Source organism: Euwallacea fornicatus, chromosome 17, assembly GCF_040115645.1.
Source record: "Euwallacea fornicatus isolate EFF26 chromosome 17, ASM4011564v1, whole genome shotgun sequence".
In the NCBI taxonomy this organism is placed as follows: Eukaryota; Metazoa; Arthropoda; class Insecta; order Coleoptera; family Curculionidae; genus Euwallacea; species Euwallacea fornicatus.
This window is the reverse complement of record NC_089557.1, coordinates 1,105,992-1,127,947: the sequence shown is the minus strand read 5'-3', so window position 1 is coordinate 1,127,947 and position 21,956 is coordinate 1,105,992. Positions and strand designations below refer to the sequence as shown.

At 41.3% G+C, this 21,956-nt stretch overlaps 3 protein-coding genes and 3 non-coding genes across 9 annotated transcripts in view; 5 read left to right on the top strand and 1 right to left on the bottom strand.

Annotated features, from left to right (window-relative positions):
• LOC136344778 (uncharacterized) overlaps positions 1 to 21,956 on the top strand; it is a 62,864-nt gene that overhangs the window by 23,457 nt on the left and 17,451 nt on the right. The window contains exon 1 of one of the 4 annotated variants that reach the window (XM_066292559.1): positions 19,917 to 19,948. The exons of the other annotated variants lie outside the window; for them this stretch is intronic. The gene's annotated coding sequence lies outside the window, so the exon portion shown is untranslated. Of the gene's footprint in view, positions 1 to 19,916; positions 19,949 to 21,956 lie in introns of those variants that run through there. 4 annotated transcript variants of the gene reach the window in all.
• Positions 5,552 to 5,623, top strand: TRNAP-AGG (transfer RNA proline (anticodon AGG)). The gene has a single exon. It is a non-coding gene; the product is annotated as a tRNA-Pro (tRNA).
• LOC136344780 (uncharacterized) lies at positions 6,498 to 7,406 on the top strand. Its single transcript, XM_066292564.1, has 3 exons — positions 6,498 to 6,606; positions 6,861 to 7,135; positions 7,186 to 7,406. The coding sequence occupies exons 1-3, from the start codon at positions 6,508 to 6,510 to the stop codon at positions 7,301 to 7,303; spliced, it is 492 nt and encodes a 163-aa protein (XP_066148661.1). The 5' UTR covers positions 6,498 to 6,507; the 3' UTR covers positions 7,304 to 7,406.
• TRNAP-AGG (transfer RNA proline (anticodon AGG)) lies at positions 8,751 to 8,822 on the top strand. The gene has a single exon. It is a non-coding gene; the product is annotated as a tRNA-Pro (tRNA).
• On the top strand, positions 9,122 to 9,193 carry TRNAP-UGG (transfer RNA proline (anticodon UGG)). The gene has a single exon. It is a non-coding gene; the product is annotated as a tRNA-Pro (tRNA).
• On the bottom strand, positions 9,651 to 18,768 carry scrt (scratch). Its single transcript, XM_066292563.1, has 3 exons — positions 18,358 to 18,768; positions 14,715 to 15,621; positions 9,651 to 14,401 (listed from the first exon to the last, which is right to left on the bottom strand). The coding sequence occupies exons 1-3, from the start codon at positions 18,566 to 18,568 to the stop codon at positions 14,167 to 14,169; spliced, it is 1,353 nt and encodes a 450-aa protein (XP_066148660.1). The 5' UTR covers positions 18,569 to 18,768; the 3' UTR covers positions 9,651 to 14,166.

Sequence of the window (21,956 nt, the reverse complement as noted above, 5' to 3'; positions counted from 1 at the left end):
CGTTATCGATGGAAGTAGTTGTTTTTCGTGAGCCCATCTCTATGATGCAATAAAACGAATTAGTTTCCACACATATTTCAAAGCCATTTCGTTACAAAAAGCTCATCAATTTAATTATTCATCAAACTGAAATTTCGAGCGAAATTTAATCTGCCAAATTAAGCTCAACAGTATTTCATAACCGAATTGAATGAAAAAAATGTATATTCCCTCTTTCTCTATCTCTCTTTCTCCCTCTCACGGAGGCCCCTCCCACAGTCATAACCTCCTCAATTCCCAATCTAAGACTCTGCCTCACGTCCCGGAGGTGTTGTGATCCCCAAATTACAATGGGACTTGCGAAAGTGCAAAAGCTGACCGGAATAAAATCGTTCATTTTGTCTCCGGTCGACTTTATAACGGATGAGTGTGCTTGTCTGTCTTGGGGATTACTTTTATTATTTTTTTGATTCCGGCCTGGAAAATCGCAATTTTCGACCGCCGGGAATCGGGGATCAAATGGGATTTTTCGCCTCGGGACCTCGTATCGAGTCAGATACTGCATGGGACGAAATGTCTAAATACATGATTGCAGGGACGAGCCTACTCCACACTTTCTGCCATGTTTTATTCCGCTCACACACATAATTCTCCAATTGTAATTCTGGCATTATGACACCTCAGAGAAAACTATGGGAATTGCGATAAAACGGGGAAAGGGTGTCTACCATGTAAGCTCGGTTTGTGTCTCGTTGTGGCACAGAGTGGCCCAATGGTTCGGTGCAGGGGCGACTCTAAAAAGGGACGATAAATCACGGGAAAAGTATTTTGGGGTGCGCGGTGGCCTCCCGGATCCTGCAAATACACCGAATACAATCTGACAGGGATGGCGACGTAAATTTTCCCGTGGGATGCCAGGAATAGGGAACTGTATTCCGTCACTTGTGAAACTAGCAACGTACAGAGAGGCACAAGCGCAATCTCTCAGGATTTACCATGAACTTCGTGATAATTTTCCATATAAAATTTATATTACCGGCAAAAAAATTTCAACGTTGCGTTGCTCGTGAGTGCGGATCGATCTTTTCGTGTTGCTCCCCCCTAAATAAATTAAAAGATTTTCCGTCTACTTTCCCGGGAAATTCCGTGATAGTTCCATTATGCATCGGGTCGAACTACAAACCATTCTAGCTTTGGAGACCACAGAGTTCGTGTGCAAGAATAATTGATGGCTCGAGTTTTTGCATTATTTAGCCGATAAGTCTTGCAACCAGAAGCTCGCACTTCGTATACCAACTCTTCGAAACTCTCCCCGTTTTCATTCGAGTTTTAAACTGAATTAACATAAATATCACGAATCGCGAATATTAGGGATTTTATGAAAATGTTGTCCGGTCTCTGGGACATCCGGAGACCGCTCTGGAAATTGGAGTCGATTAAAACTCATCTCCCTCGTCAACGCAACTAATAACAGGTTTTAGCTGAAGGGGAAGCTCCGTGGCCATTCAATAGAGGTGGACACGCACAAGCACCTGAAACATTGTGGCTTTCGTTGTGTATCTGGTGATCTGCAGGAAGAAGCAGCACATGGGCAGCCTTCGCACCCCGATTGTGGTCGGAGAAGCCCGGCGTTAATATGAGCGTGACTTGAACCGAACACATCCAGCAACAGCAATTTGTTCTCGTTTTCCTGGCCCTTGTTATCACCATACGAAACATAAAAGCGAGCCCCCTTAGTCAGCAAAACAGGCGAGTGGGGCACTCTTGGCGATTTTTCGCACGGCCACAAGTGTTTCTTTGTGGCGCGGAATAAACCAACTATCGCCCTAAGGGCTCGGAAACGTGTGTAGAGCCCTCGAGACCGCGACCCAAGTAGACACGTTGCAGAATTTACCCTCTCGCCCTTATTTCCACTGTTTTTTCTAGGCTAATTACGTTTAACCTTTGTTACAACATTTTATTGCAATTAACCCTTATATTTGGGCGAAATTGTATAATTCACGTTATAACGCTGTGATGTTTGCTTGTTCCGGAATTGGGTCTGAATTATTCACGTTTGGGATGAGTGACCCTCTGCTCGAATAAAATTAACAACGGCGGTGCAACTTTATAGCAAAATCGGTCTCGATTTGAGGAGGCAAGAGGGCAAGTGAAATGGGCAAAAGTGAACAACGACGATTGTTGATCAGGCCCGCAGGACACAGTTTCCCTAACTAATCTAATCAGCACGGTCGGTCGAACGCCATCAATCGATGGATTAACGAATTAGGACGCTCTCCATGGGGAGAATGGCATGGTGGGGTTTCGTAGTTACGTCATTAAAAGGTTTAAATGGATGCAGGTAAATTGCTTGAAAATTTGTTAATTGGGTTAGGGGTTGGTGTTTCGTTCACAATTTCAGTACTCATAAGGGAGCTCTTCGTGAAAATAATGAAGAACGCTATGGAACACTGGACCAATCAGTATCCACTCCGCTCTTGCACATTTTCATTTCCAGTGGCGGATTGGGTCAAACTGACCCTGACGACAAGATCTTCCGCACTCCCCATGCACATCTGAATATGTGAAATTTTTAAAATTGAGTAATGGCGTTGCGAACTTCGTCGAGTAAGGAAACTTGGCCTATGGCCAGCCCTCCCCTGTTCAATTCTAGAGCATTTAGTTACTGAAGTGCCCATCCGCATTTAACTAGGGCAGCATCGAGCCCAAATACCCAAAGGCCCAATATCGAAATATGCTCGGCAATATTACTCTAAAAGCTTCAGCAATCTCTTAACCCGCGGGGGCAAAAAATCGGGCATGTATCCCGGCCCGCTCTGGGAGTGGAACTAATCACTAGATACATCACGTCATTTGCCTAATGGCTTCCTGGATGCTAATCTGATGGCTGCCATCAACGCCAGTTCGTCGAAGTTACGCGTTTTCGAAATCTTCCTCAGAGGCGGAGAGAACAAACTCAAACACAAATTCAGTTAACGAAGAGAGAAAACAAAAAATCTTCGTTATCTTCGCATTCCTGGTTCGCGATAATCAGAGAGGAAATCGGGAAGTAAATCAACCATTTTAGTAACCAAAAATGCTCGGATTCTTGACAAAATGGCAAGAATCCACTCGCTATCTCAATGTAGTGCTCACCGATGCCGCTGCAGTTTACATAATTACCCTGAGAACCAAGTGATGGCGCCACAGAACTAACACTGCCAGGTAAACGGCTTGACGAAAATTCTCCGTCGGATTATTTAAAAAAAAGCTTTCTTTTCCTAAATGCCCGCCACTGTCAAACACCAATGCATCAGTTAATATTGCGAATCACCTGAAATTCGCATAATTACGCGATAAAACCAATATCCATGCACTCTCTGCGAGCTTAATGATTTTATAATGATTGAGCTACGATGAGGGAAGTTTGTCTAGGATGGGGTTAATTTCGGGTAATCAGTATCAGCCACTTTAATGGCCCCCTTGGAAAAGCTGAGGAAGGAAGTTTGACCTGAATAAATCATCTTAGTAGCGTCACGAGATGTAGTTTCGGCTGCCTATACATATTCCTTGTTTTATATCGCGGGCTGTTAAATGATGGATGGAATTCCGACAAAAGGAGCTCCTTGTGTGTGTGTGTGTGGGGGGGGGGGGGACAATTCACTCCCAGGAAGTAATCAGTCAACCTTTTTTTGGGGGGGTTTTCAAAGACAACCTGTTTGGAATTTGTATGACAGGCATTGTGCTTCTAAATCATATTTTTACATTTTTTCCCGCTGTTGCAGAGGAAATGGCCTCATTTTCGGTTTGTATTGTCCCATTGTGTCTCCAATAACGTTCGCTTTTTCCCTCGTTTCGAATTCAAGCTGATGCGCCGCGTTTCTGATGTTTAAAAATGTATGTGCGACCGTAATATATCGATGTCCGAAAATAGCCGGCTGGCCAGCGGTGTCCGATCTCAAACAGAGAACTCAATCCCGTCAATTTTAGAGCCATCGATCCGGCTCTATTCGATTTCTAGAGTCCTTCAGCCCCGATTTAATTTGGAAATGGGAAAGCCAAACTGATCGCTATCTTTCCTATTATGTTAGCGTTTGGTCTCGGAACCGGTTTTGTTCTGATTCGATTTTGATTTCCATTAAGGAACTATTACCCGTTGAGGCCTTTTTTTTGTTTATTTTGCACAATTTTACGAAACTGTGACTCAGAGAAATGCACCATGTTATGCGCCGCGGGCTGGCCCTATTATCATCATACTTGTCTATGATTTATGTGACGCTGGTTGCAAAAATGAAGGGAAGAGCAAGGTCGAGTCGGATAATTAGTCGGTAATAAATTCCAGGTAAAAATATTCAAAAGTGGTGTTATATACCTCTTCGTAGCAGTATTAAGTATCACCGCCTTGGACCGGCGGTTGAAAAATCGCACTGAAGCTTACGAGTAGTGAGTTCAGTTCTCCCTTATGTGCAATAAAAACTATCCTCGTTACCCATTATCCCCACCCTCCCCTCTCCCCTTTCCAACACTTTTTTAAATGAAGAAAAACGCAGCGACGTCTCTTGCAATGGTTGAACGTGTGCGATAAATGGTCGCCCTTATCCTTCTGCCAATGGGGATGAAACGTTTATTTTTTATTTTATGCTGTTTTTGAGTAACAAATTGTGAGTAACTAAATTCCATTATAAGTAATAAACTAAACCATCAGCGTTCTTTTCCACTGCAAGTTTTCACGAAATATCGATGGAAATCTCGACAAGTGTTGTTTTTTATACGTACATATGTACTATTTAAAATTTTTCGCCAATGTCGCATTGCTCAGACTATGTGTTACTTTTGTGAGCCTCCTCCTTGGTTTTCCTCCGAACCAATTCGCCAACTAAATTTTTGTCCAATCAACGTCGTCAAAAATTCCAGACCCGGTCAAAAATCGGTCTTTTTATTAACTTAAAAAAAAAAAACAAAAAGTCTAACATGAATTCTGAAAAATTTTTATGAATAGTAATTAGAGCTAATGAAAATCTTTACTATGTATATAGCAATTTAGCCAACTTCCTTCTGTCCAACGCCTTGGGCAAGCGGTTGGAAAGCGACGTTTTAACCCACGGGTGGTAGGTTCGAAGCGCGCTTATAAAGTGTGAATTCCCAGCCCTAGGAGACATGAGACGTTTTTTTTTTTTTGGAAAAATTACTTCTTTTTAATTCACTACGAAACGTGTACAGGCTTTGAATAATACTATTAGTGAGAATTCAATTGTGTGCATTTTTGTCATTTAAGAGCTCAATACTCACACATTTATCAGTGTTATGTATTACACGTTGCAATTTTTAGAAGGAGGTACAAAACACGCCAATGATAAAAATAACAAGAAATAAAATAAAAATAACATGCAATGCCTTAAATAAGAGGAAACAAAGATTCATGTTTTCCTATTATCCACATCAAAACTGATAATTCAATTTAGAGAATAATCGTAGCATTTTCGTTTTTATTTTTACTAATAGAATAATTTGTTATGTGCGCATTTAAATTAATCTAAATTTGTCAAGAATGGTCATGCAGAAGGTATCTAACATGCGGCAACTGCCTTCCAGAGGCTCGTTGGTCTAGGGGTATGATTTCCGCTTAGGGTGCGGGAGGTCCCGGGTTCAAATCCCGGACGAGCCCACGGACTTTTTGTTTTTTTTTTCACTCTTATAATTAAACAGAAATGTATTCTGTTTGTTATTTTCTTAATAATAATAATTTTGTTTCAATCATTATAAAATTTATATTAATCTCACGTAGATCTGAGAATATTTGCAGATTCAAATAAAATTTTACAGTTATATTTTATGTCGCGTATAGTTTGTTAGTATAAAATTTTACATTTAATTTTAGCAAATACAGAACCCAGAAGCGCTGCGTGAAATTTTCATAGTGGTATCAATCTAAATTTTAATTATTTAAAAATTACTAAATATAAATTGCTGTGCTAACTTTTTTTTATTAATTTCTTTCTTTTGCCCGAATGCGTCTTCCAAATAATTGAATTCTCGATCTGCCAGTCCAAAAATGGAAAATCGTTACCTTTTCATTGACCACCAACAATTTCCCCAAAATTCCAAAAGCATTTGATTCAGTTGCGTAGCTGAATCTTGTTCCGTAAAACAATAAGTAGGCTTCTACAATATGTTTCTCATTCCCACACGTCGTCCCATGAGCGATTTTCATTTGTTTCCCGGAACAATGGGCTCGTCCGGTCCGAACGGACAAAAGTAATGAGTATTTGTCCGGGAGCAAAAAAGGGCAATCTCTCTTGAGCGGAAAATAAATACATCCAATTTCTTCCACCATTATTGGAATTTTTCGGGTAATATAGCAAAAGGCACGTCACACGGCGACATTTTCCAATATGGCCCACATGTTGAATCTCGGTGCTGCTGATGCTGGTGGAGGAGAATTGGCTGAGTAGAATATTGATTAGGCACATCAGCAGTTCAAAGGAAAAATGCATTATTTATTTACATGCAATTTGATTAACTAGTGTTTATGATATCACTAATGAAAACATGATATTTCGCATTTCGCAAGAAAAATTATTATCGCGTTCAGCAGCCAGTATTTGGTTCGGCTCATTAAAGTGTAGTTGCATTATAATAATCATGACGGTAAGTAAAGTTCAAAGAATATTATCATAAAATTTGGTCAATAAAATAGCGTGGCCAAAACCCGGTTTCTGGACAATAAAAACGAACGATCGCTTAGAAAATAAGTAAGACGTTTCTCTTCTGGTGTCCCCTTATCTAGCCAACGATAAATTTCCTTTTAATGGGCTCCTTTATCGGAATTTTACTATGCCTACTATAGTATTATTATCGCTTGTAGTTAGGCAATGACTGCTTTTTATTGCCTCGTATTTCAGCCCGCTTTTGTCCTAGCGCTGAGCATCACTGTGTTGCTGACTCAGCCATCTAACTCGGCTAGCGCCATTGATATATACGGCAACGTGATCGAGAGTACCGTTCCAAAGTACCCGCCTTCGGGATGCTGCCTAATACCGAAATGCCAACCATCTGGTCTGTGCTACAGTGAAATGGTATGCAGTTATCAATGCAGCACAGGGCATTATCGCCCTGCTGACAAGGGCCACACCCCTGGGTATAGTTTGAGAAATAGTTATTCCAACTACGTTTGCTGGTGAGCAGCTACGGTCAATAAATAGATTTCTTGACCATCTATTTATATAGGTTTGGGGAGTGTAGGAACTTTGAGGTGACGTGCGATCACTGCCAAGATCCCAGGGAATCTGATTTTGATATCAACACTGTGCGGAAAGACTGCAAGGACTGTTACTATAAGAAATGATTTTAATCATTGAGTTGAAATATTTATTTACGAGATTGTTATTAACATAAAGTTAAAAAGTCTGCAATATGAGGCATTATCAGTAATAAATACATAATTTGTTTATTGCTGTTACTAAACATTTAAATTCTTGACACGGTTGTTGGCATGGCAGGAGAAACAATATCGTTCGTGACGTATAAGTAAATACATGTAATCACTCAGACAACATTGAAAGCCCTGCCCTCAAAGGGGCATTATTGTTCCAATCTCACAGTCCGTGACGTATACCTACCCAGATGTTCGATTCCCTGGCGTCAGCTGTATGGTATTCTATTGACCAGGTGTCCTATTATAAAACAGCTGAAAATCGACATCAACCCCTCACTAACGGGGTACGCAACAAGTCTTAATGAGAGGTGTGCAGATATGGGTTTCAGGGTCGCTGACTGCATGCGTCTATTTCTCTACAAACGTTCGTCAGCAGAGGTAGCAACCACATTATCAGTAATGTAGAGGGGTAATAACAAGTAGGCAACATGCTGAAAATGAATATTTCAGCCTCAAATAGCCCTTAATATTGACTTCCGTCGTAATTATCGTATACGCACGTTGAGGGTTTCCCAAGGTTTTTGTTCAAGTTCGCTCCTACGCATCTTCATCCTGATGGGTGATTATCATCAACTGTTGGTTTAGGTACAGCTGGGCAATTATTTTAGTTATTGGCATTTTGATTAAGGCGAACAGTTGTCCGCATCGAAATACACATGTAGGTACATGATCGATTTAGGACCGTTAAATCAACGTAATAGCGACTTTATCCAGAGGATCAAATTCGTACAAGTAAAGACTTGGTCCTGGTCAGTTTAGTGAATTCCATGGAAATTGCCTTTCATATATGTAAATTTGTCAGTATATTTACATCTAACTATAGAGGCATACCCTCTGCAGCGTAAAATTTTAAGTTCGCGGGTAATAAAAACCAGGACAAACATTTTATTTCGGTCTTCGTGTAATAATAAAATATTGACCCAATCGTGGAGTGGCCGTGCACTTACGCCGAATATGGCAAATATACAGTATAAAGCCGGCTTAAGAGTCCACCCACGGTAACGTTTATTTTTGTGTGCCGGGGCTTTGAGGTTCAAGAAACCCGGTTTTCTCCACATACGGCAATCGTTTGGGCTATTTGAGGTGAACATAAAAAACGTCAACGTTAAAAAAATACGGACAGTTTAAATGAGGAGAGAAAGTTTCGTATTTTGCCTACAATCGTCATCACGACTGGCCATTAAATTTAGATAACAATCGTAACACATTCGTAAAAAACTTACATTAATGTTTTTTATTTAATCGATAGAATAACCGAGGGCTAATAAATCTTTAACCGTTTTCGCGATATTGATGTTCAAACGTATGCGTCACTGTCATGTAGAAGGTATTCAGCGTCTGTGCAAATTTTTCTAGTGGCTCGTTGGTCTAGGGGTATGATTTCCGCTTAGGGTGCGGGAGGTCCCGGGTTCAAATCCCGGACGAGCCCTGGTAACTTTTTTATTTTTTTTTACTTAGTAAATTTCTCTTGAATATCCATAATTCATTTTATAAAAAAAAATCATTTCAGAAAATTATCAATTTGCTTATCAATAATTATTTACTTCTTATTATTAAAAAAAAAAAAAGATACTATTATCAACTGAATGTTCTCATATAAATATTGGAATATATGCATAATAGATTTTTTTAAAATGTATGTTTGTAAATCAAATAAAATTAAATTATTTTCAACTAATGAGGTCTTCACACCGCTTTTTACCGTCTCAAGCCAATCATCGCACATGTGGCTCAATGGTCTAGGGGTATGATTCTCGCTTTGGGTGCGAGAGGTCCCGGGTTCAAATCCCGGTTGAGCCCGTTTTTTTTCTTATTTCTAGCATCGGCCATATTTTTGCAAACCAAATAATTTGCCAATGCTACGTGAAATAATAAAAGATTTAATTTCGTAATGATTTCCGGCCTTCGACCAAAATTTTTTCAATTTTACCAACAAAAGAGAAAGCTTTGAGCCCATTTTAGCTTTCGCATTACAAGCTTTAAAATCGACGATAACACGTTTAGTTACATGGTGATAATGTTAATTCTAACTTTAACCGCGTTGCAGTAACCGACTAATAACGTCCCCATAATACCATCTTGTCGCAGTAAATTCTATTTACACCTGTCGTTCTGTATAAATACAGGCGGGCCATAAATCATAATTTGCGTCACGTTTAAGGGCAGGGCTCCCCCTCATAAACACCCTACATATGAACATATATAATATGTATCAGGTATTAAGTCTACACTTTCATTTCGAATTGAAACTGCGGGGTCTAATTTTTCTATACTATTTATTATGAAAATATAATACAAAACTCCCTATGTAGTGTAATCGAATAAATATAATCAATATTGTGGTCATTTAATGGACTGCCTCGGTGTATACAGAATTTTATATAGCAAGCACAAAACGCACTCTAATTCTAGTCACTCTGTATGTCGCCCTCGTGAAACGAGGGAGATGCACAAAGTTCCTAGGTCAAGTAGCATAATATACTATATTAATATTTAGTGGAACTGACTAATAAATTACCAATATAGCCAATTGGTTGTTAGTTAAACCAAAGTGGCAGAACATGATTTCTTTTAAATATATTCGTTGTAAAACTTGTTCAAAAACTCTTTGGCATGCAACTAGTTACTTTTCATTGGACGTGGTGTCTATATAGCTACGCTACTCTATATAGTATATTTTACATCTTAGTTCTTATTTAGCGCAACGCATTGGCAACCCAAAACACTCTACTAGAGATGGAATGCTCTCGACTATATGCAAGGAAACTGGAAATAACTTAATGTTATATAAAATATATTGTACCTACAGCAAAAACAATTCTCTCTGCGTCTGATGTGGTTTTTACAATTTTTATACACTAACCGGGTAAATAAGAACCAGAGGGACATTTTCTTGTCATTTATATAATATAAAATTCATTTATTTAACTCTATTATAATATATTCATAAAATATCTCTATTTAAGTTAATTAGGTATGTATGTAAATAGTACAGTTCAATCTCTAAAATTGTTTTAGTGCAGGCCGAATCGGGCTGGGGCCCGCCCGGGCGAAGCCCGGTTTCGTCCGGCAAAAATTACGTTTTACACTATTATGTAGTAAAGGCTAAGTATCTCTAGGTCTTATGTAAAAAGTAGTATTAGTATGTAAGTGTATTGCTCGTTTGATTATTTAATACGCTATATTGCTGTCAAGTTATAGGCGCTCTATGGGGCAACGTCGCAGGGAGGGAGAATTATTTTAGTTGGGGAAAATTGACCGATGATGTGTGTCTGTAGAATATACGTTTTGATTTCAATACTTCTTCTCAAGGTACTTAAATGTTTCTGTGAATAATTGACTGAACTTACCCCCTCTGCGACCTAATACTCGCTACTCGTTAATTCATACTTTTAAGGGCTAAAACGTCAACTTCCTTGTTTATTTATTTATACCTAGACCTATGGTAGTTCGTTATCTATCGTATTGCTATGGTTTCAGAGGCGTGGCCGTCTTCTGATGACCAACCTACTGTTTTATTGCTTTCGAATACCCGGCACCCGGGATGCCTTCGAAATTTCGATTCTGACGAAAACTGTAAATTCCATTTAAAAAAGTTCCAATCGTTGTTTTGTGTGTGCGATTCGCCGAAACGTTAAAAATCTTAATTAAAAATATTGCTCATCGCTCTTATTGCTGTTAGAGTGTCTCGGAATATTTCGGCGAACATGCTTAAGTGTAAACCGTATTGACGAACATTCAATTTGACGAGAATTGCTTTTTGTTTATTGCTGTAGAAGACGCGTTATTATTGCTTCTTTTTAATACTAACACATCGAGTGCAGGTGCCAAAACTTTCACGCACGCTCTCCATCGGAAAGAGGGGGATGATGTCAAACGGACGTCATGAAACGATGTCGAAGGGACGCCGGAGGATGACGTCGGGAGGACGGCACGGGATGACAGCAGTGCAAATCTGTAAGATTTCCCTTTCAGGAAATTTGCTTGATTGACGTACTGGCGCGAACCATCAAACCGACGTCAGAAATACGTCGTCTTCCCACCTGAAAGCCCACGGACCTCTAGCTTCGCGATATATTTATTCGTTTCATTGTTACGTCCCTTAGGTCGGTAGCTGACCCCTAATTGACGCCCTTCTAGTCGAGGGCGCGACAGGGGTCTTAAAAATTTTAAGAGTTGAATGTTACCTTATTTTAAAGGTATTTTTTCCAAAGTCTTTTTCGTTTCCGAACGGTATTACGTTAAGAATACTGTTTTCCATCAACCTCATCAGCTGTGCCGAAAGTTTTGGCGTTCCATTAAACCCTTACCACCTAATCCCACCCCAATTTGGGGAGGTTTTAATTTACGAAATTCACCGTTCTCATTAGCGCCGCCATTTCTGTTTTTCTCCCGAAGTAATGCCAGAACATTAATTACAAACTATAATATGATAAACTTGTCAAAGAAACAACGTCTAACTCTAAGGGCTTAGTTGCGTAATATCACTCTCTATACTGTACAATTTAATAATACTTTCTGTGCTCCTACATAACCTAACTTTTCTACATACGGCCGACTCGCAGATAAATAATTTGTAAACAGGTAATAGGGCGATAGTGTTTTGTTCCGAATATGTATTGTGGTGAGATCGATCGTCGAATGTTTTCTATACCTACTGCATTTTCTATTATCGGGGTCATAGAATGAAGATTTATTATTTATAAAATGTCACATATTTTTATAGCGCGGAGCAGGCAATAGGGAAATTATTAAAGTTATTAAATTCGCCTTGAATACGGCATTAAGCTAATAATAGCTTGAATTATTGATGCTAATCTATTGTTCGTTTAAAATCTAAAAAATGCTGTCGCCATGAATACAGGAAAGTGAGCACTACTACTGACTGACTAGACTGCACACTCGCCAGCTTTGGGGCCCAGTCAAGACTAATTTTTACCGCTGTCCTGTGTGGAGATTTTTACATAAAATATTGCACTGGCCCTTTTGCGGTCACCCCACAAAACTGTTGTCCTAACCTAATTCCTTACAACATAATAATTTAGTCTATTCACTTGCAAAAATACTGCCAAAACTATTCTTACTTATACGTATTAATTTGTTCTCTTTTCGCCTTAAATTTCATGGGTTTTCTCGACTTTTATAGCAAAACCTATTTTACATATTGTTGAGTCCTTCGGACCAGGTTGCGTATCTACACAAGTACCCCTCTCATACCCACTTGTTTGGGTACGAAGAGACAAAACAATTGACTAGGTGTTTATCTATTTTATATCGGGACTAAACTGCGACTAGAAATTTTGCATTGTGTCTTATCATACATTTTTTAACAATTTTACCTAAGATTCGTTGTTTGCGAAACGTTGCTTGGCGTTCAAAACTTCGTTGCATTTGAACGTGCGATAAGGGGTTGAAAGAAATCTTTGAAAGTTAACTAACTAAAGGTTAGCTGAGATAGGTATAGTGCAGCCTAAGTGTGAGTACAGGTATTTACATCCCTTATTTATAAAAATCGCCACGGTACGTATGGCAGGAAGTGAAGTTAGTTCGGTTCGGTGAACGTTTGAGTATAGGCAGGTACAGGTATCAGGTTAGTTCCGATCGTTAGGTAATTCAAATCAACAAAACAAACAGCAGAAATCCACGTAGACCCCCTTCCGCCCTTCACTTGTCAATATAAAGGCGAAATCTCGCCGATTCCAAGGACACGTGCGCGGACGCATTTATCTCAAACCGTTTGCGCGATATTCGGGCACAAAATCTGTCAAAGGAAAACGGGAACGAATGAGATATTTTGACAAACTCGGCTGACTTGTCGGAACACTTCGCATGTCCTCAAGGCCACTGAAAGAGAACACGATTTTTCCCAGATTTCGGGTCAGTGGCAAACCAATGGAGACGGACATGGAAAAGGTTGTATTTTCGAAATCACGAAAATCAGCTGTTTTCCACGAGTTCAAAATATCTCTATCGTCTTGCTATAGTGTTTTTTTCTTAAATTTAGCTGCAAATCCTGAGGAGTAGTGGAAAAAACTTGCTCAATTGAACATTTTCGGAAAATCAAAAGTAGCGCAAATGTCCGTCCGTTAATCAGAACTAGCTCAAGTCGGAGCGGCCATGGGAAATCCCAACTTTGTTCAGGTCAGTTGCTCGATTCTTCGTCTCAAACTTTGCAATTGAGACGTTCTTCACTTTCTTCCATTACCAACGGCTTCGTTACCCTAGATTTGCGTCTTTAAGGCTAATCTAAATTTAGTGGACGTATTTGCGATGTGTGACATGTTACTCGTTTTGGGAGGGACTATATACAGTGCGATAGTCGAAGCTACGGTCACTTTGTACAAGGTGAGTGACGCTAGCGTCGACTAGGGGGATTTTAAGAAGTTATATGGCCGCTAGAGTAGTTTACTTAAAAATCCTCCTGTGGAAGTTTCTACTAAAGATTTTCAGATTCCGAGCCTTGAGGGGAGGATATTTTCGGGTCTCCTCAAGGCTGCAGTCGCTTAGCAATAGACTAGAATATAGTGACTAGAATAGAACAAGGGCTAGACGAGGAACTGCGCGGCTTTGACACGGCTCACCTACCAATAAGGAGAATGGCAAATCATAGAACACCTAAATCCCTATTAACCTACAATGCACAGAGTAATTAAAAATAGGTATATCTCTTCTTTTTTACTTTGTTACACGCCCTGCCAAAGCCGCCCCGCCAAAGCCGCCCCTCAACATTAACCATCAAGAACTCTATAGGTAAGTAGAATTATGTCACCTCTTTAACCAGTGTAGACTCGTACGGGTACAGGACTCGGAAGAATTTCTTGGATTTGCTTGCCGGAGACTGGGGAGTCCTCCAGGCACGCCATTGAGGGAGGCATTGGCTCTTCTTTGAGGCACGCAGACTCCAGGTGCTTGTTGAGGTACGATTTAAGGGCGAAGGTCTTGTGGCATCGCGGACATTCGAAGTTCTTGTCCGCTGAGTGGGTTTGCATGTGTGCTCGGAGATTTGATCTGGAACAATTAGAAAATGCTTGAAGGTGCGGGAGATCTGCAGGAGACTGCAGAGGTATTAAGTAAATCTTGGGCTTTTTGATATAGAAATAAGCAGTTTCGGAACAATGTCCTAAAATCGAGACGACTAGTCAGATACCTTCTTTAACGACCCAGAACCAAATCATAGTCTTTTTAAATTGACAACAAGCTGTCTCAGGTTAGCGGGTTTGCGTTAGCTGGTCCAAAATGAGTCAGGATTGAATCCGGGGTCTTATAAATCGATTCGACTTAGTCTTGGGTTGGACCGAAGTTTGACGGAGATCAGTCTTACCTGTCAGCAAAGGCCTTCCCGCAGTGCGCACACCCATACGGTTTTTCCCCGGTATGCGATCTTAGGTGTCCCTGAAGAAGCCACGGTCTCGAAAACTGTTTCCCGCACACCCCGCACCGATGCGCCAACTTATGCGTCAGCACGTGCATTGCCAACGCCGGCATTGACACGTAAGCCTTCCCACACGTCATACACTTCTTGGCCGCCTGACTATCAAGGCTCCGATGCGTTTGCTTATGCCTGGACAAGTTGCTGCTGGTCGCGTACTGTTTCCCGCATTCGCTGCAGGTATATTTCGGCTTCTCGTTACTCAGCTTGGTCGTCAGAGCCACGGAAGGATCCTCCGGATTCGACCGTTTCTTGGACCGGCCGTCGCTGACGAAGAACGCCTCGTAAGTGTACGCCACTGTCTTTCCAGACTTGATTATAGTTTGGTGCGGTCTGATGTTCTCTTGTTCCTGGATGTCGTTCGTGTCCTGCGCGATCTGAGGAGGCTGCGGCGGGAGGAACACAGTGGTGCTGGCGCTCAAATCCAAGATGGCGTGAGCCGCGTGCAAATCCTCCTCAGCAGGTACGCGGATGGTCGGCTGGTTAGTCAAGAACGACAACGGTGTTGGATTGTCCTCTTGATCGGCCACTTTCTTGTCCTCCAAGCAGTAAGGCCGGTAGATGTCCTTCTTCTTAGGGGGCAGGCTCAAGTGGGCGCCGGTGGAAGTAAACGTCATAGACAGACTCTTCCTCTTGAAGGGAGGCGGTGAAGGAGGAATGAACTCGGACGTTGCCTGTCCTGCAGACTCCTCAAGGGAGTTGAGAGTGACGTAAGGCGGTGCCATGGGGTGTTGCGAAGTGAAATCGCCCTTCGGGATGTAAGTGGTGAACGAAGAGGGGTGCACCTCGTGGATGTAGCCTGGAAAGAATAAAAATCGGGTTTTATTTCATCTTAGAAGCAACAGTTAAAAAGCACTGCAGGGGACGTTTTCATTATTAATAATACGATGCGGGGGTGGATGTAGGGTTGAAAAGTTTGCGAATTACAGGCAGAAGCATAACGATTAAGAGGGACTTTCGTTTAAAGTTTAATGCCTTTTATTATGTGGAGGTTTTCGAAGTTTTATGGAATAACAGTTGTTCGTATGCCGCTAAAATAATGTGAATAATTACAATTAACGTGAAATAACTGAAAAATAAGTTAAAGATTACTGGTTTGCTTAAGATTGGAACGTCGGACATCAAGATTGTAAGACATATATCAAACCCAGCACACCATCGACTGCTAAACCGGCTAACGGCGATGCTAAAGAGACCTTTCCAGAGCTCCAAATAACAATAACGAAAAATTGAATATTATATGATTGAAGATATCTCTTTAATATAATATTCACCCTTCATTGATTGAGGAATTGCCAAATCACTCTCACTTTACTAATTTCATTCAGTAGCATTGCTTGTATCTATAGATTAATAACCAAAAATATTTTGGCATTTGTGGCCGCATTGTTAAAGACCCACCGTGATTGGTCAATTTAAAAATTCCATTTGTCGTGAATACGATTGGCTATAAATGCTTGTAAGTAAAGTATGTAGAAAACTGCACATGCAGAGGTAAAAAAAAAACGGCCTAGAAAGCCTTGAAGCCCTTCAATGTAGGCGAACCCGTTGGTAATCCCAGTAATCCCATTAATTCTAATGGGGTTAGAGGTGATTATTGCCTATTTAAATATAATGTCCTGCCACTAGTTGAATATTAGATAAAGGTGATAATTGAATTTACCAACTTTGTTAGTATACTCTTTGATTGATTTTGATTTAGGCGCTCAATACTACTCTCCCCCCCCCCCCTCAATGAGGTCGTCGGGATGTAAATCACGAGCATATAATCTCAAAATATGGGTTAATAATTCATTAGTGTCCTTAGCCACAAAACTGGAAACTCCGAGTTATAATTAAAGCTATTAAAAGTTTTATTAAGCCAGCAGGAACGTCGTATAGCTGTAAGCTGCAATATTACCGAGCTAATATATCGACCCTGGTACGGGATTCCGTATATTATTTAGCTCGATTTTCCGCAGCGAAAACCTGTTGCCGGAATGTCGAAAACAAAACTTTTTCCACTTTAATTCACTTAAAAAGGGCGAGTTTACAGCACGACGGAAAAGGGACCCTCTGCCCCTTTTACGTATTCAGGTTTACAAGGCTTGGGCGAATTGAGTTATTGGCACAAACAGCTCGGATAAGAATATTCCACGCCTTGTTTTCCCTCTGGAAAGAAGGTTTTATTTGCCGCGATCCAGATCGTACATGCATCGAGAGCGCTTCGCGTGGTCGGAGGAATCGAAATAAAGCCATCGATGGCGATTCGTTTTTATGGGAGGTTTTTGATTTTATAGTTTTTGTTTCGAGTCGGTTTCTTCGTTTTTCCTGTCAAAATAATGTAAAAAAAAAACGTGAATTACACACAAGAGTTGGTGTGCCTGGGAACTTCCGAAGTCGTGATCACACGTCAGTTGTTGTTCCAGTTACACCGTACTGCACTAATTGTTTGCTGGCTCAATTATGATTTGTTGGTTTGCCAGATGGGGCTATAAGGCCAAGGAAAGAAGAAGAGAAAGAGAGAGAGAGAAAGAGAGTGAGATAGAGAGAGAGAGAGAGGAAAATATTGCTGTTACTTAACAAAACTTGGCTTTGTTATTTGATTGCTTCTCGAAATGTTCAAAGAAATCAATTAACTTACAAAACGACTTTATTAGACTTTATCTTCCACTTTTCCATTGTACGTCACCTCAGCAAATTTATGATGAGGATGTTGATGAGAGGGAGAATAAATGCAAGAACTTGCCTAAAGAGGAAAAACAAGAAACATGCAACAATCTAGAACGGAAAGAAAGACGGCAAAATTGTCATCTCGAGTAGAGAGGGGAGTGAATAAGGAGCGGCTGGAGTAGCAGATGTAGACCTGCATAATCGAGAAAATGACGACTGTCAACCGAAAATTTCGGAAATTGGAAAACGATTTATGATAGTGATCGAGGTGTTGTTGGCAACGAGTTAGAAATCCGAAATGATCGAGTAGAGACAAAACATGGCATATTTTGCCGAGTACTCAAATCGGGCAACGGTTTTCATTCAGTTTCCACATGACTCAGCAATAAAGTGATAAACAGACCAATTCCCAGAATGGCAGGATTGAGGCACTCAAAATCCAGTAATGGTTGGGGTACACATACGAAGAGAGAAGTCACGAATTTGACACAGCCTTCCAACGAAAATTGTGTGAGTTATTCCATTATCTATTTGGGCGAGGGGTGGCGATAGGAAAGGTGGAAGATGTGGCAGTTTGGCATCACCCTCTCGTGGGGTGCGCTCGTGCCAGCTGTCGACGTCTAATCTGTTCGATTTAATTAAAAGGGCCCGAGAAAGAGAAGGAGGGAAAGAGGCGCTTTCGCCCTCCACACCGCCAGGTAACAGCTGTTGCTTTCCGACCTTGTTGAGCATATTATTGTTTGGGGGAGAAAGGTGTCTATTTTCGAAAAGAATGGATTAAATTAAGTGCCGAATTGATGTTGTTACAGCTAAAAAAAGCGTCAATTGTGCAGGGAATATGGGAATTATCACCTTTAAACCTCTAATGCGTCTCTTCACTCACCATTATAAAGAATGGTGGTACCGCTGGGGCTTCCCGGCGGCGGGCTCGGGGCAGTAGCCCCCTCCGTCGGACTGCTCGGTCCCCAGCAAGCCCCCTGCGAGTCCCCCACAACATCGATAATCTCCTCCTCCTCCTCGTCCATCTCCTTGGGCGATTCCTTGCTGCTCCACGGGTACGACTTCCACTTTTTCGCCATCAAGCACCGAGGCATCTTCGCACATTTGGAACGTACCCCCGAACCGCCGCCCTACCTTCGAATCATGTGGAACCCGCGCGGCGCGATTACAGTACCGAAAGTGCGAGTGGTACCAGAGAGGAGAGAGACAGAGTCAAGATATAGAGCGACAGAGTTTAGCGTGAATATAGGAAACGAACGAAGAGAGAACTAAACTAAAGTAGCGTCGTCAACCCCTCGTGGTTCGGTTGTGCGCCCCGCCGAGCGCGCCCCTGTATTTTATAAGCGCGAGGGTTGGGGTTGCGGGGGACGCGGGGGTTGAAAGTTGGGCTGTTGCGCCGCTCCGCGAGGGGGGCCACCGAGTGTTGCATGGCACTGGTTGCTTCTTCTTCTCGGTCGCCGGGGAGGGGTGGCTTTGTCGGGGGGGGCCGGAGGGTGGCAAACCGCGATAGTTTTCGGTGGTTTATGGAACTGTAGCAATCAAGGGAGATTTTCGTTTTAGGAAGTCGGGTGCGCGATTAAAAAATGCGAATTGTGTTGGGGTTTAACCTCGTAACGATCTCGCTCATTTCCCTAGAATTCCAGACAAAAACCCCGATCAAGAAGTTGGAACTCAAAGTTTAATTGGCAATTTTCCCCCAACTAATTTAAAAATTATAGATTCCATCACTTGAATAGTTAATTAAAAGTTTTCAGTGTTGTATATACATTTTACTTATTAAATTGTAAAGAAAAATCGTGTTCGAATGCTACATGTTCGTTTAAGATACTTAAAGTTCATTTCTTAGAACTCATTTGCCGCCTCTTTCTCTCCTTCTCACTGTCCATCATGTCGAAGGTATTTTAGTAGGCAAACTCTCGGAGCAATATTAATTGAATCTGAAAATAGCTGAACTCTTAATAATATAATAAATGGGACTTCCGCATGAGCTCAAGTAACGCCCCCATGAAGTGGCTTAGAGGTACGCCATGGGGACGCCACTCGCCAAAACGCATTGGCGTAGACGGCTTATTTGCGTAGTTACCAATTTAAAATTTTACAATTTTCTTAAACTGTTTTCGAACATAACAGAAGTGGAATATTCAGAACGTTCGGGGTGTAATTTTACAAAATGGTCAGTGGCGTAAAAGTTTTGTAAAGACAGAGAAAACCCAATGAAGAACCCTTGGAAATACGATACTAATTACCTTAACGCTACCATGACAGGTCTTACATTCGAAAAATGATTCAATGAGGCATATAAGGAGGGCGCAAAAACTCTCCAAAAGTATACCAATATGGCACGTGCTTCTTCAAAGACACGCGACACCCGCCACGTGGGCTTAGGGCCACCTGATCGGTCACGCACCTGGGGTGGAAGCCCTAGACCGGTTCCTGACTTCCGTAGACACCAAGGGAAAAGATACCAACATATAGTACGTATAGTGTTGCACCACTACGAAAAGGGTACTATCCACATTTGAGTGTTTAAGTGGTTTTGAGGGTACCGAAATCAATACGTAGAGTGATTTATGGAGGAATAATATATACAGAAATATGACACATCGAGTGGAAATTTTGCGTGATTCTTAAGACACGGAAAGGAAGTATAGGGGTGGGCGGTTGAACGTGACATTAATGCCCATAGGGTGGTATAAGGACATGCAAAATTTGAATTTTTATCGTGTATATGTGATTACTAATGACACGTGGTAGTAGAAGTTACGTGGATTATTATGAAAAATACCTCGTTCGACACCGCAACCGCGAACCAAATTATTGCTCCAAATTCCTATAAAATTGCAGAAAACAGGATTAATCCCCGGAATAGCAGCTCGGAAATCCCGTTAAAAACAGCGGTAATCTCAAGGAGGCAACAAAAGTAAGCCGTGTCCTTTGGACTATTTAATTAAAAAATGGTAATGAGAGAGGGAGAGTCGAAGAAGAAAGAGAGAGATGTTGAACTTTTTAGCGTGTCCCCCGAGATAAACATTTTGGGAAATTACGCCAAGTTTTTCAGTGTCTCACTTCCCGACAAAGAAAAAGGGCCCAATTAAATGATAATGCGTCTGGGGAACGTCTTAATTGAAATCTGGAAAACTAACACTGCTGGGTGCGGACCGCGCCCCACCCCCGACCCCCTGCGGGGTCAAACTTTTTGCGGCATTTCCGAACAGTTTGGCCCATTGTTCCTTCACAAGGGAGAAAGTTTTTCAGTCACGTGCCACACACTTTTGATAAATTGAATCCGCGGATGCGATTGTGTCCGGCATTGTTTAAATTTGTCTGCCATTTTTGCCACAAAAGGCCGATTGTTTTCCGCCGGCCATGCGAAATGACAAAAACCCTGGATATGTGTACGTATACGTATATTATATTTTAGCCCGGATTGTTTTCGGCTACGTAATTGTTATTGTTTCCGGAGGCGTGGAAAGTTTTTGTGATACAGCTCCCCTCGATCCCACACAACCTCTGGAGATCTTACATTTGGACGAAAGGAAATCGAGAATCAGCCTGGAAACTTTGTGGTTGTTTGCGAACGTCGAGCGTTAATACTCCCGCCTTGTCGCCGCGACGTCTGAGGGGCACAGAAATAATTTTCCATCACTAGTTATGGACTATTTGTCGGCAACGTGCGGCCAGCTGGTCAAACTAACATACTGCCCGTTTTTGAATGTCGCGCTAATTTTTGACACCGAATCTTCTCATATCCGCATCTCACTTCCACTAACACACTATTGCGTCACCACCCCTTTTCCCTATCAAACAAAGTTCTAAATGTAACGCTGACATTTCGCATTTTAATCATCCGCGCGACAGCTGCTTCGCCCTTATGGTTCGGCAACCAGTCATACAACGAAATTATGTTTTTAGTATTAGAGAAGTTTTAGTCGGAAACCAACAATTGTTCCCGAATGTGCTATTAGAGTCTCGACTGGGATTCGAACCCACATTTCGTCCGATTCCTGTGCTCTTTGTTACGACGCATTAGCAGAATATTTTTCTCATAATTGCTTCATTTATTTATCAAAGAACCCGAAAATGGCCTCTTTTAAGGGCAAATACAATGAGTCATTCCACCCTCCTCCGCACTAAGGGTCTAATCAGCGCTCATGAATACGTAAATCGCACTTTTCCCCTTAGGAACTTTAGAGCTAACAGCGACTTCCAGTAAAGTAGGAAACGTAGTAATAGTACCCTTTACTAAAGTATCAAATTTGCATTCCGGAAGCGGGAACCAACGAAACCCTAAACCTACCTATAGATACGAATAAGTGTTTAATTCTAATGATACTCTTTCAAGACCAGTTGCACCGACGACGTATCGAATTACTCACGAGGGGTTTAAATTTCAGGGCACTTCGTTTTCGTTTTTTTTAATAAAGCATCCCCTAATGGCACTTTGAAGACTACACCAGAAAATCCGTATCTTTATCGCTCGGC

Bases quoted from the DNA above. Each gene is read 5' to 3' on its own strand.
- scrt (XM_066292563.1), bottom strand. From the start codon at position 18,568: ATGCCTCGGTGCTTGATGGCGAAAAAGTGGAAGTCGTACCCGTGGAGC. The intron at 15,622-18,357 runs GTGAGTGAAGAG...TATTCTTTCCAG, and splicing joins TACCACCATTCTTTATAATG to GCTACATCCACGAGGTGCAC. The intron at 14,402-14,714 runs GTAAGACTGATC...TAATTGTTCCAG, and splicing joins GGGAAGGCCTTTGCTGACAG to ATCAAATCTCCGAGCACACA.
- LOC136344780 (XM_066292564.1), top strand. From the start codon at position 6,508: ATGATATTTCGCATTTCGCAAGAAAAATTATTATCGCGTTCAGCAGCC. The intron at 6,607-6,860 runs GTAAGTAAAGTT...CTCGTATTTCAG, and splicing joins GCATTATAATAATCATGACG to CCCGCTTTTGTCCTAGCGCT. The intron at 7,136-7,185 runs GTGAGCAGCTAC...CTATTTATATAG, and splicing joins TATTCCAACTACGTTTGCTG to GTTTGGGGAGTGTAGGAACT.